Raw genomic sequence first — 16,931 nt, 5'->3', positions numbered from 1 at the left:
TGGGGCTAGAGTGGCCTAGGGTGGGGGCTGACGAGGAATCCTGATGACCCTTTGGGATGGGAATCTTGACCTCCCAGAATTTCTGACTCTCTCCATGATCTGAAATATCTGGTTCCAAACTCCTTGGAGAGTGTGATTCAAAACACCAGAGTTTTTACACTCATGGAGTGGGGGAATCTTGCACCTGCCATCCCTGGCTTTGTGGGATCCCACCGCAGCGCAGAGAGACAGTGGAGCAGCTGCAGACGAAAGGTTCTTTATGTTCTTTATTATGAGAGGTGAGGCGAACTTGAAGAGGGTCAGTGGTCCGGTGGGGCATGACCCCAGCCAGCTGGCAGTCAGGGCAGAGCGCTGTATTTCCCATTTCCCATCTCCTTTGGCTTGTCCCTGGGGAGCCACCATCACTCGGCAGATTCTGCATCAAACCTGAGATCCTGGAGAACCTCGCTGATCGCTTCCATGGTTTTAATTACCCTACAAGAGTGGAAGGGAACTATAAATAAAACCCAGATGGGGCGAATTAGCCGCCGCTGCGCAGCTCCGAAGGGGCTGTAGCCAGCCCCGGGCCCTCTTGCCTGCTGCCAAACCTCCAGGCAGCGCTAGCAGCCAGAAGGACCATTTAGGTGCCTGGGAGGATGGGTGGTCCCACGGGTCCCGAGTGGCAAGAGAAAAGGCCATCTTGGGTGGGTGTGTGCCATCAGGAAGGTGTGCAGAGTGACTGTGGCACATGTCTAGTGGGTGTGCACACGTGTGCGCTTGGGGGGCCAAAGGAAGGAATGTGCAGGCGTGTGCCTGGTGGGGCCTGGGCGACCATGTCCAAGCTCGGAGTTGAGCCATGTGAGCAGGATTGGTGTGTATGAGGTGCGCAGCTGTGTCCTGGGAATGCACAGCGAGTCTAGTGTGAAACTGCATAGCCTGTGCGCTGGGGGAATGTGTGTAGTACATCTAGGAGTCACCAAGTGAGTACTCTGGCGTGCGCACCCTAAGGGTCGTGTGCAGATCTGCCCTTGCCAGCCCTGGGGCGCACCTGGCTGGGGGTGGGTGCCCAAGGGTGCATGTGCAAATCTAGCATGGTCAGCCCACTGGGAGGCGGTGCTCACTTCATCTTCAGCTGGTGCATCTGCAGGTTGTCCTGCCCAGTCAGCTCTGGTGTCCCCATCAGCTGCAGCAGGGCCACCTGGTTGGGGAATAGGCGGCAAGGAGGATGTCACAACTGGCAGAGGCCACCCCCTGCCCTCCCACATAGTAGGGAAGAAGAGACACTGAAGCACCGGGAAAGGCAGCGCAAGGATGGGGCCACAGCAGGTGCGGGTCTCAAGGGGCGGTACTTCGCGCAGGAGGAATCTAGGATTAGGTTTAGGGGGGCTCCTGAGGAGAGGGGCCGAGTGGGCGGGCCCTAGAATCAGTGCAGAGCGCAACATGGTCATGGCCTCATGTAGGCGGGGAAGGGGAACAGTGGTGAAATCTCAGGCAGGGATAGGTGGGCGGGGGCGGGGGTGGGGTGGGGTGGTTGGGTTGTGAGGGTTGTGAAGTAGGCGGAGTCTCAGGGACCTGCCAGGGAGTTACAATCCCAGGGTGGGAAGTAGGCCAAAAACCTCGACTGGGATTGGGTCTCTAAAGCAGCGTGGCCTGGGAATTCCAGCGTAGAGTGTGATGTGGGCGTGGCTTCGCGTGGAGTTGGCCTGGGAATGGTAGTGTATCTTGGTCAGGATTGGCTGTAGAGGCAGAGTAGGCTGGGCCTTGGATCCCTTGCGGGAGGAACAGGCCCAGAACCTAGGCTGGGATCGAGGGTGTACCCGGAAGGGGACCTGGCCTGGAAATCCAAGGCCCCCAATCAGCAGGGGGTTGAGTACCTGGCCTGGGGCGTTGGGACAGGCCAGGGCGGGGTAGGAGCATTGTAGGGGCGGGCTCTGGGATAGAGTGGGCGTGTCCTGGGACTAAAGATCTGGATGAAAAGTGGGGGCGGACAGGAGGGGGCTAACCCTGAGACTCTCGAGTGAACTTAGTGGATGACTGAGGTGGGGCAGGAAGAGGGGGTGCTGGGGCGCCAGGGGCGGGGTTCGAGGGGACGGAATCTGGCCCCTCCCCCAAGGGGTGCACAGTGGGCCAAGGCCCGAGAGACAAGCCGAGGAGTAGGGGGATACATGGAGGGGGGCGGGACCTAACCGTGGCCAGGCGCGTCTCCTCCAGCTGCTGCAGCCTGCGCACGTGGCTCGCGAGCAGCGGCTGCGCTCGGGGTCCGGCTAGCTCGGCCTCCACCGCCAGCACCTCCTGCGAGGCGGCGGCGAAGGCCTGGGTCACCTCGTGCACTGTGCTCCGGTAGCGCGGAAAGTCGTAGGGCGGGCCGTTGCTCAGGTACTGTCGGTGGCCTCTGCGGCAGGCGGGGATCCTGAGGCTACGGCCCCGGCTCTCAGGCCCTGCACCCGCATCGACCACCTGAAAGCCCTCCAAGTGTCCCCTAAACCCCAGAGTGTGGAGGACGTTCTGACTCCCGCAGGGTAACCCGAGACGGGCCCACCCCTGCGCACGCGGAAGGGAGCGATCTGGTCTCCCCGCAAATCCCGCCCCACCTCTGACACCGCGGCCCTGTGGGGACCCAGTTCCTCCCCCAAGGCACGCTCATCCCCGGAGCGGGCTGTGGGCTGACCCCTCCCCTCCCCTATGCCCTCACTTACTCCTCCAGCCGGCGGAAGGCCTGCGCGCGCTCAGCCTGCAACTGGTGGATGCGCTGCACCAGCGCCCGTATCGCGGCATCTTTCTACGGGGCGAGGGGCACGGCTAGGGTATGAAGCCGGCGCCCCCGCGCCTGCACCGCCCGCCCCGCGCCTGTTCCCGCTCGGGCTCGAGCTCACCCAGGGCCACACCAGCTGCTCGCGCTCCGGGGCTCCAGTGGTTTCCGCATCACCGGGCACCGCGGGGACAGCAGACTCTGCCGCGGCCTCAGTGATGATCATGACTGCGCAGCTCTGGTCCCACCCTGGAGCAGGTTGCTCCGCTGCGCCTGGCGCCCCCTGCAGGCCCGGAGGCCTCTGGAGCCAGCTTGTGGCGGCCAGCTAACCTGGAGACCCCGGGGGAAAAATGGGGAGCGAAGACTGGGGGCTTCTCAGGCCTGACACCCTCCACCCACCTCCACCCCTGTGCTTGTTCCCGACCGGCGCCTGCCTTAACGTTTTCGACCTTAAATGTACGGTTCTGTATACAGCAAGGCTGTCCTTCGGCTTGTTTCTATGCAGCTATGTCAAAACCCGACTTCAGGGCTTCCCTGGTGGCGCAGTGGTTGAGAGTCCGCCTGCCGATGCGGGGGACACGGGTTCGTGCCCCGGTCCGGGAAGATCCCACATGCCGCGGAGCGGCTGGGCCCGTGAGCCATGGCTGCCGAGCCTGTGCTCCGCAACGGGAGAGGCCACAACAGTGAGAGGCCCGCGTACAGAGAAAAAAAAACAAAACCCGACTTCACTTCCTCACATCCCATCCCCACTAATATAAAGAAAATTGAATCCAAGAAGTGATAGCTGATAGCCATCATCTAATGCCACAAGGTTGTGACAAGAGTGGGATTTGAACTCAGGTTCTGACACTGGAGAATTCAAGTCACTGGCACCCACAGGTTCTGTGTGAACTGCTTTGAAGAGGGGGGCCTGTGCAAAAGGCCCTGAGGTGGGAGTCTGGTGCAGGCCTGAGGTCAAGGGTGGGGGGTGGGAGGGTTCCTATTAAGTACAGAGAAGGCCTGGGACCTGGACATAAAACTGCCTAGTTTGAGCTTCAGGAAGCTTCCTCCTCCCTTCCTCCTCCAGGAGTGGACACAGGGTAGACCAGAAAGATGGTGGTGGCCTGGCCTTAGGGAGGAGGGGGCAACTGACAAAAATGAAACTCAACTGAGGCCTGAAGTGACAGCCTTTAGCTGGCACTCCAGGTCTCAGCTGTTCTCAAGCATCACTGTCTAGGCCTGGGTTGTCACCTACAGGAAGCCCCAATCACCCCAAGACAAGCAGAAACATGGTGTTGTCAGGGCACTACCAGCCCTCACCTGGCAGACATCAGTCTTGGGTGGGACCCAGGAGCTCCTAAAGGTCAGTCAAAATTGAGAACAGGTATTTTACGCTAGGTGGGGTGTTCCTTCCTACCCCGCCATCCACCTACACCCGAACACCTCCAGGCCCCAGATGTGAGGGTTGTTAATGTGCCTGACCAGGTCCCACCAGTCCCTAGGCTGAGGTCTTTATTCCCATATTACAGATGACAAAATCCAGATGGTCGGGCTCACTTAGGCTATGTGGCAGAGGGCCAGGAGTGAGACTTGCCTGTGCTGTGGTTATGACAACTTTAGACATGAAGGGCAGAGACCATGGCCCACTTTACTGGTAAGACAACTGGAACCCAGGAGAGAGGACCCCCAAGAGCTATGAAGAACTGAGTGACAGGAACTCCCTAAGGGAGATGCCCGCACCTCGGCCACCTCCCCACTGGACAGACCAACCATATGGACACCAGTTACTGCTCCAGTCAACGAAAGGGAAACTTTACTGAGGCCCCAGGGCCATGGGGCTTAGGCAGGAGGCCACCCTGCGGGCAAAGAAGAAGCCGGTGGAGGGGCCTTATTTGACCTTCTTCTTGGGGCGCAGGTTGTTGGTGTGGCCGCACTTCTTCTTGCGGCAGTTGACAGCACGGGGGTGCAGGCGAGCGTAACACCTGTGCGAGGACACGAGCGAGTGGTGAGGGCACATCCCGACCCCCACCAGGGCCAGCCCACACCCCCAATCTGAAGAGTACATACTTGCGGCAGATCATCTTGTCGCAGTTGTATTTCTGAGCGAGCTGGCGAAGGGAAGGCTCGATGATGCCACCTCGCAGACGAAGCACCAGGTGCAGGGTGGACTCTATAGGAAACGAAGGGCAGAGAGAGACAGTGACTGAGCCTAGGCTCACCACCTCAGTCCCACAGGTGCAGGGCAGCCTCCAGTGCCCTGCAGACCAGAGCTTCTCATGTGTGACAGGGACACATCGGAATCCGTTGCGTGTTCTATGTGTAGATGGACACACCAGCCCAGCCCACCCCACAGAACCTCCACGTTGTCATTTCCCACCAGTCCTCGGGGAGTCTGAGACTAATATAAATATACATCAACAGTGGTGTCCATCTGGGTTTCCCCAAGGGCAAGGCAATTTCTAAGTGGTGCAAGGACGACCTTTTATTTTCCTAGGTAAGACATTTAAGTCTTTTGCTGCAAAAAGTGGTGCCGATTTTCTTTACAGTAACCACATTGAGAAACACAAGAATTAAAGAAAAAAAGTGAATAAGAACATGAGAAACCATCACCATTTGGAAATCCTGGTGGAGATCCTGAGATGCTTTCCAGCGATGGAAACAGTACCTTACAAAGCAATACTCCCTAGCCCTATGTGATCCTCACCTTAAGAACAATACTCCTCTACAGCCCCCTCCCGGTGCTGAAGAGGCTGTCAGCTACCCATCCTGGGTCCTAGGCCTCACTGAGGTCCTGTCTAGCCACCCCACCCCCATACCTTTCTGGATATTATAGTCTGACAGAGTGCGGCCATCCTCCAGCTGTTTGCCCGCGAAAATCAGACGCTGCTGGTCAGGTGGAATGCCTAAGAAGAGAGCACTTCAGTTACTAAAGCTCTGGGAAGAATACTATCAGCAGATCTCCCCTCCCTCCACAGGGCTGTGCCAGGATCACCCAACTGTCAAAAGGGAAAATGAGGTAGAGAGGACAAGCTGCCTTCCCAAGATCACACAGGGGAAGCACTGGCATGGCTGAGATCTGTCCAAGCACCCATTCCACAAGGGACAGCAGATCCTCAGGGCTGAAGGGCCCCCATTTTGCGGAGCACCCAGCCCCAACCCAACTCACCCTCCTTGTCTTGGATTTTAGCTTTGACATTCTCAATGGTGTCACTGGGCTCGACCTCTAGAGTGATGGTCTTGCCCGTCAAGGTCTTCACAAAGATCTGCATCTCTGCGTCTGCTGGGGAGACAGGGGGGAGAATGGCCGGATGGAGTAGTGAGCACTGAAGGTTTGAGCAGCCCGAGCTCACAGGCTGGCCAGCCTTAGTTCCTGACAGCCCTGTGCCGGCATCGACTTCAAATGCAGGCCTGCCCCAGTGCCTGTTTCCTTCCACCCTGCAAGCCAGCAGCTTCGTCTTTAAAGATGGAACGAAAAGTACAGGTCTACGGCACCACCTTGCCAAGAACGGTCTGGAGGTCCCATCCTTCCTCTCCTCCGCCAGCCCCCAGTCTTCCTGCAGCCGGGGTAGGAATCCCATCTTAGTAGCAGCCCCCCAACACACAAGCTTTCCTCCCTACAGTCCCTTCTCCTAATTCCAAGCTCAGACACCCAAAACTTTGGCTTCCTTCTGGGTTACGCCCTAATCCTCAGACCACATTTCCTGCCTTTGATCCAATCCATAAGTAACAACTGCCAACCACGTGCCTGATACTTGTTTACACAGGTATTTCCGTTTTTTCACTTTCCAAGTCTAGAAAACGGCTGCTACTACCAAACTCTACTTACAGATGTAGAAAAGGAGAGAGACCCAACTCAAAGGCTTAATATTTTTAAATGGACTGGCAGAGTGTCTGCCACGAGACAAAGTTACAGTTAATACTCCTCCCCATTAAATCGGATCTGCCCCGAAGGACACATCCTCGCCCCAAAGCCTCGTCAGATAGCTGGGGCCGGCGGAGCGGGCAGGCTCCTCTTCCAAAGGCCGGCCGGGGCCCAGTTCGGGCTCGGAACCCGGCCCAGTGTGCCTTGCTAAGCCGCCCCACAGGGCCTAGCTCGCCTAGACGGATTCCAGGCCGCCCTCTCCGCTGCCTGGGCCCCCGCAGGCTACCGCCCAACCCTGGCCGGGCCATCACCTACCTGCTCCGTCGTCTCGTTGACGAGAAAGAGGGCGGTTGAACCGGAAACCGCCGATTCGCCGCCGAGGGCGCCTGCGCACCGAGCACGCTGCGCGCCTGCGTCACAATCCGCGCCGCGCCCCGCCCCGCCCCTATGTTGCGTGCGGGTGCACGAAGCCGGGGCGCCTGTGAGCGGCTGGTGCCCACCTGCCTCGGGGTGCGAGCTCCGCCCGTCGCGTCACGTAGGAATAATGCCGCACCTTTCCTGGTGTTTCTGCTCACTGTTTCCAGGCCGCCTGAAGACTGCCCGCACGTAGCGGGTGCTCCGGAAATATTTCAACAGAGTAGGGGAAACTGTTTTGTGCTAAAGTGGAGGCATTAAGCAGAGGGTCTGAGGGTCCAAGACGCAAGGGTCGAGGCAGGAGGCGGCGTAAGGGCCGAACGTGTTGGAGCCACTGGAGGCCGGCCGCTGTGCACAGATGGATTAAAGGGCGGGTCCGTACAGGAGCACGGAGAGCAGGTGGGGCTGGTGCATTCACCCAAGTAAATGGGGTGGGACCCAGGGTCTGTTTAGGATATAAGACGGAGGAGACTCAAGGATGGCTAAAAAGTGCTGGGCGCCGGAAAGCGGTGAGAACTGAGAAGTTACCTGCGGGTTTGGCAGCGTACCTTATTTCCTTGAACACTTCCCGGCGCCCCCTATGGACCAGGCAAAAGCAGACACTCTGAAGTCTGGGAAGAGGCCTTTAATAACATAATTTCTAAGTGCTCCAAAGATGAGGGGACTCTGTGAGAGTGTCTGATAGGGAATGAGACCCCAGCTCCTTGAGGAGCCCACCTTAGGGCTGAGATTTGGAGGAGGAGTTACTCAAGGAGGTAAAGGAATAATGTTGTGGGCACTGGGAATAGGACATTTGAAGGCCTGGTTGGTGACAGGAAGTGGGGTTATTATGGTTGCCACCACTGGAGACTCCCACTCAAAGCACAGCAGCCCACTTCTTTCCAGCTCAGTGGTGCCTGGCTGTCCATAACCATCCTGTCCCACATCCAGCACTTGCCCCCATTCTGGACTGCTGGGCCCAAGGATGGAAGCAAGCCACTGCTAGGTGCACCCTTCCCTTTTTAGTAACAGAGTCTTTTTATTGATAACTTCCCAACAGCATCTGTAAACATCGGGTACAAAAATATTCTGCTTAACTCTGTTCTCCAAGGTGGCTCGGCTTGCTCCACGGAGGCCCCAGGAGAAGCCTGCTGGGCCCTCAGGGTCCACACCTCTGGTCCGAGAAACAGGGCCTAACCAGGCTCGGTGCTGAGGGGATGGCTAATCTCTGCCTTGAGGCTTCTACAACTGTCTCAGAAACCTCTTTGAGATAATGATTGGAGAAAGTATTCAATACTGTCATTGGAGTAAGGGGCAAGGAGACCAGAATTAGTAGGCACAGGGGTGGGCTGGGGTGAACTCAGACATGACAGTGCTTGGCCACCTTGAGGAGGTCCTGACCAGGGTGCTGGGGCAGAGGACATCTGGCTCTGGTCTCTGGGAACCTTTAGGTGTTGCTCAGAGCAGACCTCAGGCCTGGCTCTGCACCCAACCCGACTCCAGCTGGACTGGTCATCCCCTGGCCTGGCAGAGGGGTCTACAGAAGAGAGATGTTCTCAGTGAGGAAGGAGGGGGAATGATAGATCCCCAGGAATTCCATACCCCAGGGAGGGAGACTTGTCCCCCAGTGAGCCCCAAATGACAGGTAGGGTGGCAAAGCTGACTGTCTCAAGGCAGGGTTACCCACTGCCACCTCAGACATCTGGGCAGTGGCACCGCTGCTGCCCTGAGACCTGTCCGAGCTCCTGGGAGTAGGGCTACTCGCCCGGCGTCTCCTCGTCATCTGTATGGCTGTGGCCATTGATGGCAGGGGAGCCGGGCCGGACGTGGGACAGGTCCTCGAAGCCGGGGCTGAGGGAGGGCGAGACTGTGTCGGGGCTGGTGTCACATGAGCCTGTGCTCTGTTCCGAGGTGGCAATGGTTGTTGTGGTGCTGGGCGGGATGGGGTCTTCATCCTCGTCTTCCAGGAGGGACGCCTCCGGGATGTCTGGGGGAAGGAGGCCCAGGAGTTGGCTTAGTCACCATGCCAGGCACTGTGATGAGGGATTAACTAGGCCCGGGACCCCTGACAGCTACCCCCACCCCATGGGACATAACTTGGTTCATTTTACAGATGAGGAAACCGAGGTCCAAGCAGGTGAGAGGCCTCTCTTTAAGGTGAGGTAAGGTAAAGACTCAGGTTCTCTGGGGTTAGGCCTATGTGGGCCCTGGGGGCAAGTCTGAGCCTGGCTCTGCCCTCTTGACTGTGTCACCTGGGCCAGGCCCCTCACCTGCCCGTGTCTCAGCTCCCTGCTCTATAAACTGGGAATGATGGCATTGCCTTTATGCCTGTGGTTGTCAGCGGCCCTGGAGTGGGGAGCTGTTGGCCCATTCTGCAGACTGGGTAAACTGAAGCTCAGCATGGAGGACGCTGTGCTTCCTCTGACAAGTCACTGCCCCTCTGGGCACAGTCCCCACCTCATAGGTGTTTGTGGGTAACAGCCTGGCTCGTAGGGGTACGTGACATTCAATGGGCTAAGGACTGTCATCATTCTTGTCCACATTCCCTCGTGTGACCTCCCCCAAGGGAGGAGGCTCTAGTCCCAACACCTGCTCCGCAGGTTGCCAAGAAGATCAGGCCAGCACTCCCGCCCCTGCCCCAGGTCTTACTGGACCCACTGCCCACTAGGGCCCGGGCTTGGTGTCAGCCCTTGAGGTGACCTTCCAGAAGCCAGCCCTGGGCTGAGGGCCCTGGCATCCAAGGGCACAGAGCCCAGAAGCGGGATGTAGGAGCTCTGGGTGACACTTACGGCTGAAGGCCTCCGGGTGCTGCCTGGCCAGCTTCCCTTTCAGTGTCCTGCAGGGGAAGGGAAGGCACACAGGGCTGAACCTGCAGAGTGTGCAGGCTGGGCCTGGTGCAGGCCAGGAACCTCCCCGTCACTGCTTGTCATACTCTGCTCCAGGGCTGGAGGTAGGACTGGGCACTCAGCCGGCGGACCTCCCACCCCCGGGACGGATGGCAGCTACCCAGCTGTCACCCAACTTCTGCGTGTCCTTGGTGCTGGCTCTGCGTGCTGGCTGGGCCCTCTACCTGCAATGCCTCATGTCTAAACCTCTTCTACCAGGACAACCTTCCAGGAAGCTTCCCTTCCCCTTGCCTCAACAGGCACTCCTCTGGGTGACTTGTCCTAGCCTGTCTCTCCATCCCCGGGGTGAGGATGTCTGTGGGGGCCAGGAGTGCTGACTATCCACACCCCAAACACCGAACACTGGCACTCACTAAACTGAACTTCACAGAGAAGCACCTGCTTCCCTTTTTAACCTGGTTTTTCCTTTTTACCTGAAGTAACGCAGTTCTGTTTACAAAGAATTACAAAAGGCTCTTCAGAGCAGTCTCTCACCCTTGACTATGGCCAGCCAGCACTGTCCCCCCCAACCCCCGCCCCCCCCCGAAGTACCACTGCTGCTGCATCCCTGCCTGGGTGGACACACTTATCTCCTTCCTGAGTGACACAGATACACACAAAAGGTGTCAACCCTTGTGGTTTCTACTCTACTCCCACCCCTGCAACACCACACGTGGGCAACCAGCCTGGTGAGATGCCCCAGAAAAGATACGCTTTGATAAAGGATTTATCCGGCCTGTCTTGTGATTTCTGCACAGAGCATGCTCCAAGGAAACATGTTGCCCTCAATCTGTGGCACCTGCTCTGCCAGCAGATGCGGCTGCCCCCGGAAAAGAAGAAGCAGCACAGTCAGCCAGAAATACAGCTGTAGTGCCAGCTTGTTCCAGGCCTCGGCGCCCCAGCAGCAGTTGTTAACGGCAGCAGTGGTGATAGGAGCTCCGGGGGCCGTGTCAAGCATTCTATGTGGCTGGGGACTTGGACATCGTCTTTCTCTGTCCTCATGGAAACCAGCTTGAGAAGGACCCGCAAAATCTGGCAATCTCATTTTCCTCTTGAGAGAAGTCCTGGGTGGAGGCCAAGGGGGACATAAGGCTAGCCTTTCACTGTCTGCTCCTGCCTGCCTTTTGCATTATGGGTCTGGCACTATGTTGCATTTTCAAAAAAGGAATAAAATTTAAATTCAGAAACTCCAAGATTTTCAGATCGTCTCTAATACTAAGTGTGCAATGAAGCCTCGTAAAACAAGCTGAATCTCCCCACCGCCCTGCTATGTGGAGAGGACAGCCCTTATTGAAAAGAGGAGGAACCCTCTTTTCAGGCTCAGAGGCTCAGAGCAGGAGGCAGAGACTGGAGAGCCAAGCACCCACCTGATCCTGCGGAAGATGCTGTCCAGGTCCCGTTTCATCTCCACCAGGGTCCTTGTGTGGTGCAGAAAGCGCTCGCTCATCTGCTGCAGGCGGGCACTTGACAGGTTGTTAAAGTTGAGCAGCATCTCGTTTGTCTTCTCAAAGCGGTCCAGCCTGGTGGCGGAAAAAGGGCACCGACTCCTCTGCTCAGCCTCCAGGTCCCTGCCAACTGATCCTGCTAGGCCCTTTCCTGCTCCATGACCTTTGCGTAGACCATTCCCTTGTCTTGTGGAGCTCTACCTGGTGTTTGAGCCAGCTAGCAAACTCCTATTCAACTTTCAAAACCCTACTCAAAAATCCTACTCAAGTGTACCCTTCTCATGTAGCCTTAACCCTCTCCCTCAAGTAGACTCTTTGACACTCTGACTCCCCTAGCCCCAGCTTCTTTCTCTTGCCCAGCCCTGACAGCCCGAGACCAGGAAGGTTCAAGTCTGATTTTGTCTCCCCTCGGTCTGGGAGTTCCCCAGGGTCAGGTCTGAATCTGAACTAAAGACCTAGGAGAGAGATGGGTATGCTGAGACCCAGACATATTCAGCACCACTGTCACAGGGCAAGAAAGGTAAGGTATCAGGTCTGTGCTGTGTTGTAAATGGAAGGACGAGCCTTTGGCTTAAAGACACAAAAATAAAGCCCCAGGAGACCATGTTTCCCCCCGAAGGTTGTGTCAGCCCTTCTTCCCCACAGAGCAGGCCGGAATTAGGGTGAGGCTATGGTGGACACAGTGCCAAGCCCCAAAGAGGGCAAAGGCCATTCACAGCCCTTCCAAGTGACCCTGGGTGCTCCACAGAGACAGCCTAGGCTCTGAGAGAACAGGTTCCCAACAGGAAGTGAGCCGACTGGCTCCCTTAAATCCCCCAGCAGTTCCTTCCTTATCCCCCTCAAGTCTCCCCACCCCAGGCCTCGGGAAAGGAGCTGCTGTGGTCCCCGCCAAACTGTCCGCAGCTGCGAAACTGTCCCAGAGCCCTGCTTCCTGTGCCAAGGCCTCGCCTTCAGACCAGGAAGGAATTTACTTTGGAGCCAGCCAGCAAATTTGCTCATTTCCTTCATTTTATCACCAGTGTGGGCCCGGGGTAGAGGCGGGCAGGGCAAGAATGCTGGCCAGCAAGTGGATTCCTTCCCATACCGGGGGCCCAGGGCCCTTGGCTTCCACTCACATGTTCTTCTGGGCCAGGATGATGGCGTTGACATCGTCCGCATTCACCATGCTCAGGATGCGGCTACAGAAGACCCTCGAGGCCGAGTCCGGGGGGTCCATCTCTTCCTCCTCCTCCGCTGCCTGAAACAGGCAGGAAGAAAGTGTTTTCAGTCTGCATCAGGAAGTGGGGGGAGGTGGGATGGAGAGGAGGGGCTGGGAACCCCACAGGCCACCTGTCCATAAGTGGGTCATGCCACCTGAGCCTCAGCTTTGTCATGCCAGGAACTCGGGGGTGTTTCGAGAACCACAGGAGTTCCTATTTATAACTTGCACCCAAGCACATCACAATCCCATCACCCCTCCCACCTCCACACCTGCCCCTCTCCATGTGCCCAAAGCTACAGGCACCTTCCTCCTGCATAGACCTGCCCCCCTCCTCCTGGCTGCCCCCTCAAATCATCACCCCCTCCAATGCCTTTTCTCCCAAGAGGTCTTTGATGACTACCCCTATTCTGGTCACTCATCACTTCACCTTTTTTTAATTGCTCCACTGTCTCATCGCTTCCTGAAATTATCTTAGTTATCAGTTAACCCTTTTGCCTGTCACCCCCACAGCAACATTAGCTCCAATAGAACAGAGGCGTGTGTTCTTTCTTGCTCGCTGCTCTGTCTCCAGAGCCCAGCCCAGAACCTTGTTCACAGCAAGGGATTGCCCGAATTTAGTTTGATGAAGGCAAACAGAACCTTTCAAACTCAGCTCTGAAGCTAGACTTATATCAGCAAGTTAAAGCCAAGAATTTCAGGCACTGGCAGCCAGGCTGTGGGCCCCAGCAACCCAGATGGCTCTGTGGCTCTTGGCTCCCAGCTTCCCTGGCACACAGATGCTATCCCAGCAGGTGGGGACTTCCTGGACCATGCTAGGGCAGGAGGGACCACAGCTTCAGCACTGACCCTCCTAAGGAGGTTCAGAAAAAACCCAGAATTCTGACATAGCTTGGCTCTGAGGTCTGCACGTTTAATCGTCGACTGAAAGGCCCACTTGCAATTGGTTAAGATTCACACACAGGATCAGGAAGGGCTTTCGGAGCCCACTTAACTACCCTCCTCTTTATTGAGCACCTACTGTATACTAAACAAGACACCAATTTCAAACCCTGGCAATTGTTACCATCCTTATTTATACATGAGAAAATTGAGGCTCAGAGACTGAGGAACTAGGCCGTTGTCACACAGCCAGTGAACATGGGTCACAACTCAAACACCCACAGACCACAGGATCCACAAATATGTGACTCTGACGTTCAGTAGCTACCTGTGACAGGACAGCTGCTTCTTGCAGCACCTGACTCCTGCCAGACTTCTGATTGTTTCCAGAAATAAACCTGAAATATGGATTTCTTTTTCCTGTGAAATCACCTCATTTACAAATGTTAGCAACTAATATTTTTCTTACCCCAACACCATAGAGGCCAGGAGTACGTATCTATTTGTGCCCAGAATCTGGCTATCAGTTTGCAGCCATTACTTGCCTTCTGGAGATAAACTGCCACACCTGACGAAATCCACCACCTCCCCAATCACCATGTTTGAGCTCCTTCTATGTGCCAGGCATGGACACCCACACCCTCCACATTTCCAAAGAAGATCATGTATAAAGAGGACACTTGGGCTCTCAAAGGACAGAATGTGGCGGGAAGCCCACAGCTAGAGCCTGGCAGGTGCAGGATTTGGACCTGTGGGAAATGGTTCTGCTACCAAGATGGGCTCTTTCCTGTCTCTGGCTCCCAGATGTGAGGGCTGAGGGATTCAAGGCACACTCCCCCACCAGCTGCCTCTCACAGGAAGCCTTCCCTGACTAACTGCTAATCTGGCCCACATACAGAGTGGAAATGACCCAGCATGGGCTCTGATCCCTGCTCCAAATATATTTATGGGGGACACACGCAGAGAGGGAGACTGTGTGACCTTGGGAGAGTCACCTCACTTCCTAGATCCATTTTCTCACCCAGAAAATAGGTATAACAAAGAATCTGAGTCTCACAATGCTGTCTGTGGGGACTAAAACCAATAGTGCTAAGAGGTGCTGGGCTCGGAACAGTCATTTTCTCCAAATGGAGTGTGAAGAAATCCTAGGACTGGGCCCGGGAATCAGTATTCTAATGAGGGCCTCCCTAGTGCTTCCAAGAATACAGAACAAACACTTATATAGCACTTCATTTAATCCCCAGTCTCCCCTACAAGGGCATCTCCGAGGGCACCAAAGGCTCCCAGGGGTGGTCTCAGGTCACACACCAATACGGAGAGGCGCCGCAACTCCACCCAAGTCATTTAACAGAATTTAATTTGGCTGCCCAAGCTCAGCAAAACCCGCGAGGCGGGGCGGGGCTCACAAATCCCCTCATGCCCCGCCCCTGTGAAGCGGGAAACTGAGGCCCAAGCAGGTCAACGCCCGATTCCGGGAGACACGGCACAGCCTGAACACAGGCGGCCCCAACTCCCGCGCCTCGGATCCAGACTCGGCCCATGGCGCCGCCCGCGCGTCCACCGCGCAGACGGGGAAACTGAGACCTGTGCGCAGGAGGGGTGCCCAGATGTTGCCAGCGGCGCGCCCCACCCCGCTACAAACCGAGGACCGCTCCCGACCCGGCCCGGCTCCCCAGAGGCCCCTGCGTCCCCAGCCCCACCCCGAACTCGGCCCCGGCGTCGGTGGCAGCAGCACCTGCACATCTGGCGGCCTTGCTCGCGCTTCCGGGATGGCGCCCGCGCCGCCACGACGTCACCACGCACCATGCGTGCGAGCGCGCGTGGCGGCGACGTGCCCTGGGCTGACTTGCGTGCGTGGAGGCGCGGCAGGAACGGGTGGAGCTTAGATGCAGCTTCTATTTGCGGGTGCATCACAACAAATAGCCAATCAAGCAGTCTCTCTCGCGCCTGCGTAGTTTCCAAAGCCTGAGCTCCAAGGCAGACCGGAAGGGGGGAGGGGAATGGGAAGGGAGGATGAAGCAACCAATTTTATAGATAGTAAGACTGAGGTCCGAGAGCGGCAAGCATTCCCACAGGGTCATATAATCCTCGAGTGGGCTGTGGTGGATCCAGACCCAAATGTTTTGCTTTCCAGGCTGGGAATCAGATTCACTCGGGTTCAAATACCCTGCTGCGTTTTTGGTAATCTTTTTCTGGGCCAGGATCCTGCATTGCATTTAGTCATGTCTCCTTGGTCTCTTCCACTCTGTGACAATTCCTGTCTTCCTTAATCTTTCATGACCTTAATACTTTTGAAGAGTACTGGTTTTGTAGAACACCTAACATTATGGGTTTGTTCAATATTTCCTCATGATTAGACTGAAGTTGAGCAGCTTGGGAAAGAATCCCACAAAAGTGATGTTTCCTTCCCAATGCATCATATCAGGAGGCACTGGGATGTTGATATGTCTCATTGTTGGTGACGTTAACTTTGATTACTTGCTTAAGGCAGTGTCTACCAGCTTCTCAACTGTCAAGTTACTATTTTCCTTTGCAATTAATAAGTATCCTATGGGGGGATACTTAAGAGACCATGTAAATACCATTGGTGTTTTGGTCTTGGGTTTTTTTTGTTGTTGTTTACATATTTTTCACCCTTTAGTTTTAGCATCCATTCATGGCTCTTGGCAGCAATAATGATTACTTACTATGTGTTTGCATAATGGTGATTTTTAATTTAATTACTAATTGGAATTCTGTTGTAAACAAGAGCTGTCCATTCTTCTCAAGTATTTATATCACTATGGAGTCATGAGTATTTATTTTATTCTGTGCCTTATAATTAATTTCTATATTATTTATTTTACTGCCCCTTTAATTTAGCTCCTATGTCCTTTTAATATGTCTCCATGTTTCTGTGAGTACGTCCTTACTTTTGGCATCACAAGATGTTCTGTGCTTGCTTTGGAATATCCCTGGAATCAGCCATTTCTCCAAGGAGCCTGGTTCTGCTTCTTGGAGAATGGTATTTAGAGACCAAGATCTGGGTGCTGGGTGTGCTCACTGCTACCCAGGTATTATTGCTTAGAGACCCTCTCAGCAGTCAGAGCTAGGAAATACATGTATGTCTACTAACCCATGCATATACACATCTATTTTTAGTTCTATATCTGTTCCCTTGTGTCTCTACTGAAAACCATGAGTTCATACTGAGATGAGGATGCGTTAAGTGAGATAGCCCAAGTTAAATGCATGAACAAAATGGGGCAAATAGTAATTGCTTGGTAAGTGTTAACAATTATCATTAGTTTCTGGGGTCTTATGAAATGTATGTTATATATTATATGTCTGATTTTTCTGTGTCTCAGTTTGTTAACTGTGAGTCTGGGTGAACCTAGCATCTGCCTCTTAAGGTTGCTAAGCGCTTGAGAGATACACACATACCCTTGGGCACATGGAAGACTCTTTGAGAGCCCTGGAATTGGCATATCTGAGTTCTAATTCCAGCTGTCACATCCTAGCTGGGTAGCCTTGAGCAAGTGGCTTAACCTTAAGAAATCATGCAGGTTAATTCCTTACA

The 16,931-nt window shown here is 55.3% G+C and overlaps 3 protein-coding genes across 13 annotated transcripts; all 3 read right to left on the bottom strand.

Moving 5' to 3' along the window:
* Window positions 1-248: 248 nt before the first annotated feature.
* REX1BD (required for excision 1-B domain containing) lies at window positions 249-4,380 on the bottom strand. Of its 7 annotated transcripts, none has more exons than XR_002642653.3 (5): window positions 2,853-4,380; window positions 2,676-2,758; window positions 2,167-2,395; window positions 1,028-1,177; window positions 249-474 (listed from the first exon to the last, which is right to left on the bottom strand). XR_002642653.3 is itself a non-coding variant. In XM_022558440.3 (5 exons), the coding sequence occupies exons 1-5, from the start codon at window positions 2,900-2,902 to the stop codon at window positions 402-404; spliced, it is 534 nt and encodes a 177-aa protein (XP_022414148.1). In that variant the 5' UTR covers window positions 2,903-4,380; the 3' UTR covers window positions 249-401. The 7 variants fall into 7 exon arrangements, 6 of the variants coding, with proteins under 6 accessions (XP_022414148.1, XP_022414146.1, XP_022414147.1 ...); XM_022558440.3 differs by having other exon boundaries at window positions 1,101-1,177; window positions 2,167-2,417; XM_022558438.3 differs by having other exon boundaries at window positions 1,101-1,177.
* Window positions 4,381-4,498: 118 nt separating this feature from the next.
* Window positions 4,499-6,977, bottom strand: UBA52 (ubiquitin A-52 residue ribosomal protein fusion product 1). Of its 2 annotated transcripts, none has more exons than XM_030762302.2 (5): window positions 6,885-6,977; window positions 5,874-5,987; window positions 5,524-5,610; window positions 4,775-4,877; window positions 4,499-4,689 (listed from the first exon to the last, which is right to left on the bottom strand). In XM_030762302.2, the coding sequence occupies exons 2-5, from the start codon at window positions 5,974-5,976 to the stop codon at window positions 4,596-4,598; spliced, it is 387 nt and encodes a 128-aa protein (XP_030618162.1). In that variant the 5' UTR covers window positions 5,977-5,987; window positions 6,885-6,977; the 3' UTR covers window positions 4,499-4,595. The 2 variants fall into 2 exon arrangements, with proteins under 2 accessions (XP_030618162.1, XP_089761430.1); XM_089905304.1 differs by having other exon boundaries at window positions 5,874-5,984; window positions 6,885-6,958.
* Window positions 6,978-7,588: 611 nt separating this feature from the next.
* On the bottom strand, window positions 7,589-15,213 carry KXD1 (KxDL motif containing 1). Of its 4 annotated transcripts, XM_022558437.2 has the most exons (5): window positions 15,108-15,193; window positions 12,408-12,529; window positions 11,215-11,367; window positions 9,752-9,798; window positions 7,589-8,949 (listed from the first exon to the last, which is right to left on the bottom strand). In XM_022558437.2, the coding sequence occupies exons 2-5, from the start codon at window positions 12,506-12,508 to the stop codon at window positions 8,720-8,722; spliced, it is 531 nt and encodes a 176-aa protein (XP_022414145.1). In that variant the 5' UTR covers window positions 12,509-12,529; window positions 15,108-15,193; the 3' UTR covers window positions 7,589-8,719. The 4 variants fall into 4 exon arrangements, with proteins under 4 accessions (XP_022414145.1, XP_089761426.1, XP_022414144.1 ...); XM_089905300.1 differs by lacking the exons at window positions 7,589-8,949; window positions 9,752-9,798 and adding an exon at window positions 9,805-10,911 and having other exon boundaries at window positions 15,073-15,213; XM_022558436.3 differs by lacking the exons at window positions 7,589-8,949; window positions 9,752-9,798 and adding an exon at window positions 9,805-10,911.
* Window positions 15,214-16,931: the final 1,718 nt, after the last annotated feature.

Source organism: Delphinapterus leucas, unplaced genomic scaffold (genome assembly GCF_059928025.1).
Source record: "Delphinapterus leucas isolate spDelLeu-1000000601 "Yukka" unplaced genomic scaffold, BTC_Dleu_Yukka2 spDelLeu_asBTCV2_sq25, whole genome shotgun sequence".
NCBI classification, from domain to species: Eukaryota; Metazoa; Chordata; class Mammalia; order Artiodactyla; family Monodontidae; genus Delphinapterus; species Delphinapterus leucas.
This window is presented reverse-complemented; position numbering and strand designations above follow the sequence as displayed.

Coding starts and splice junctions, on each gene's coding strand:
- UBA52 (XM_030762302.2), bottom strand. CDS start 5,976: ATGCAGATCTTTGTGAAGACCTTGACGGGCAAGACCATCACTCTAGAG. Junction 5,611..5,873: donor TAAAATCCAAGACAAGGAGG/GTGAGTTGGGTT, acceptor CTCTCTTCTTAG/GCATTCCACCTGACCAGCAG. Junction 4,878..5,523: donor AGACTATAATATCCAGAAAG/GTATGGGGGTGG, acceptor CGTTTCCTATAG/AGTCCACCCTGCACCTGGTG.
- KXD1 (XM_089905300.1), bottom strand. CDS start 12,508: ATGGACCCCCCGGACTCGGCCTCGAGGGTCTTCTGTAGCCGCATCCTG. Junction 11,368..12,407: donor ATCCTGGCCCAGAAGAACAT/GTGAGTGGAAGC, acceptor TTCCGCCACCAG/GCTGGACCGCTTTGAGAAGA. Junction 10,912..11,214: donor AGCATCTTCCGCAGGATCAG/GTGGGTGCTTGG, acceptor GCCTCCACCCAG/GACTTCTCTCAAGAGGAAAA.
- REX1BD (XM_022558438.3), bottom strand. CDS start 2,954: ATGATCATCACTGAGGCCGCGGCAGAGTCTGCTGTCCCCGCGGTGCCC. Junction 2,759..2,852: donor AGCAGCTGGTGTGGCCCTGG/GTGAGCTCGAGC, acceptor CTCGCCCCGTAG/AAAGATGCCGCGATACGGGC. Junction 475..1,100: donor ATGCACCAGCTGAAGATGAA/GTGAGCACCGCC, acceptor CCACTCTTGTAG/GGTAATTAAAACCATGGAAG.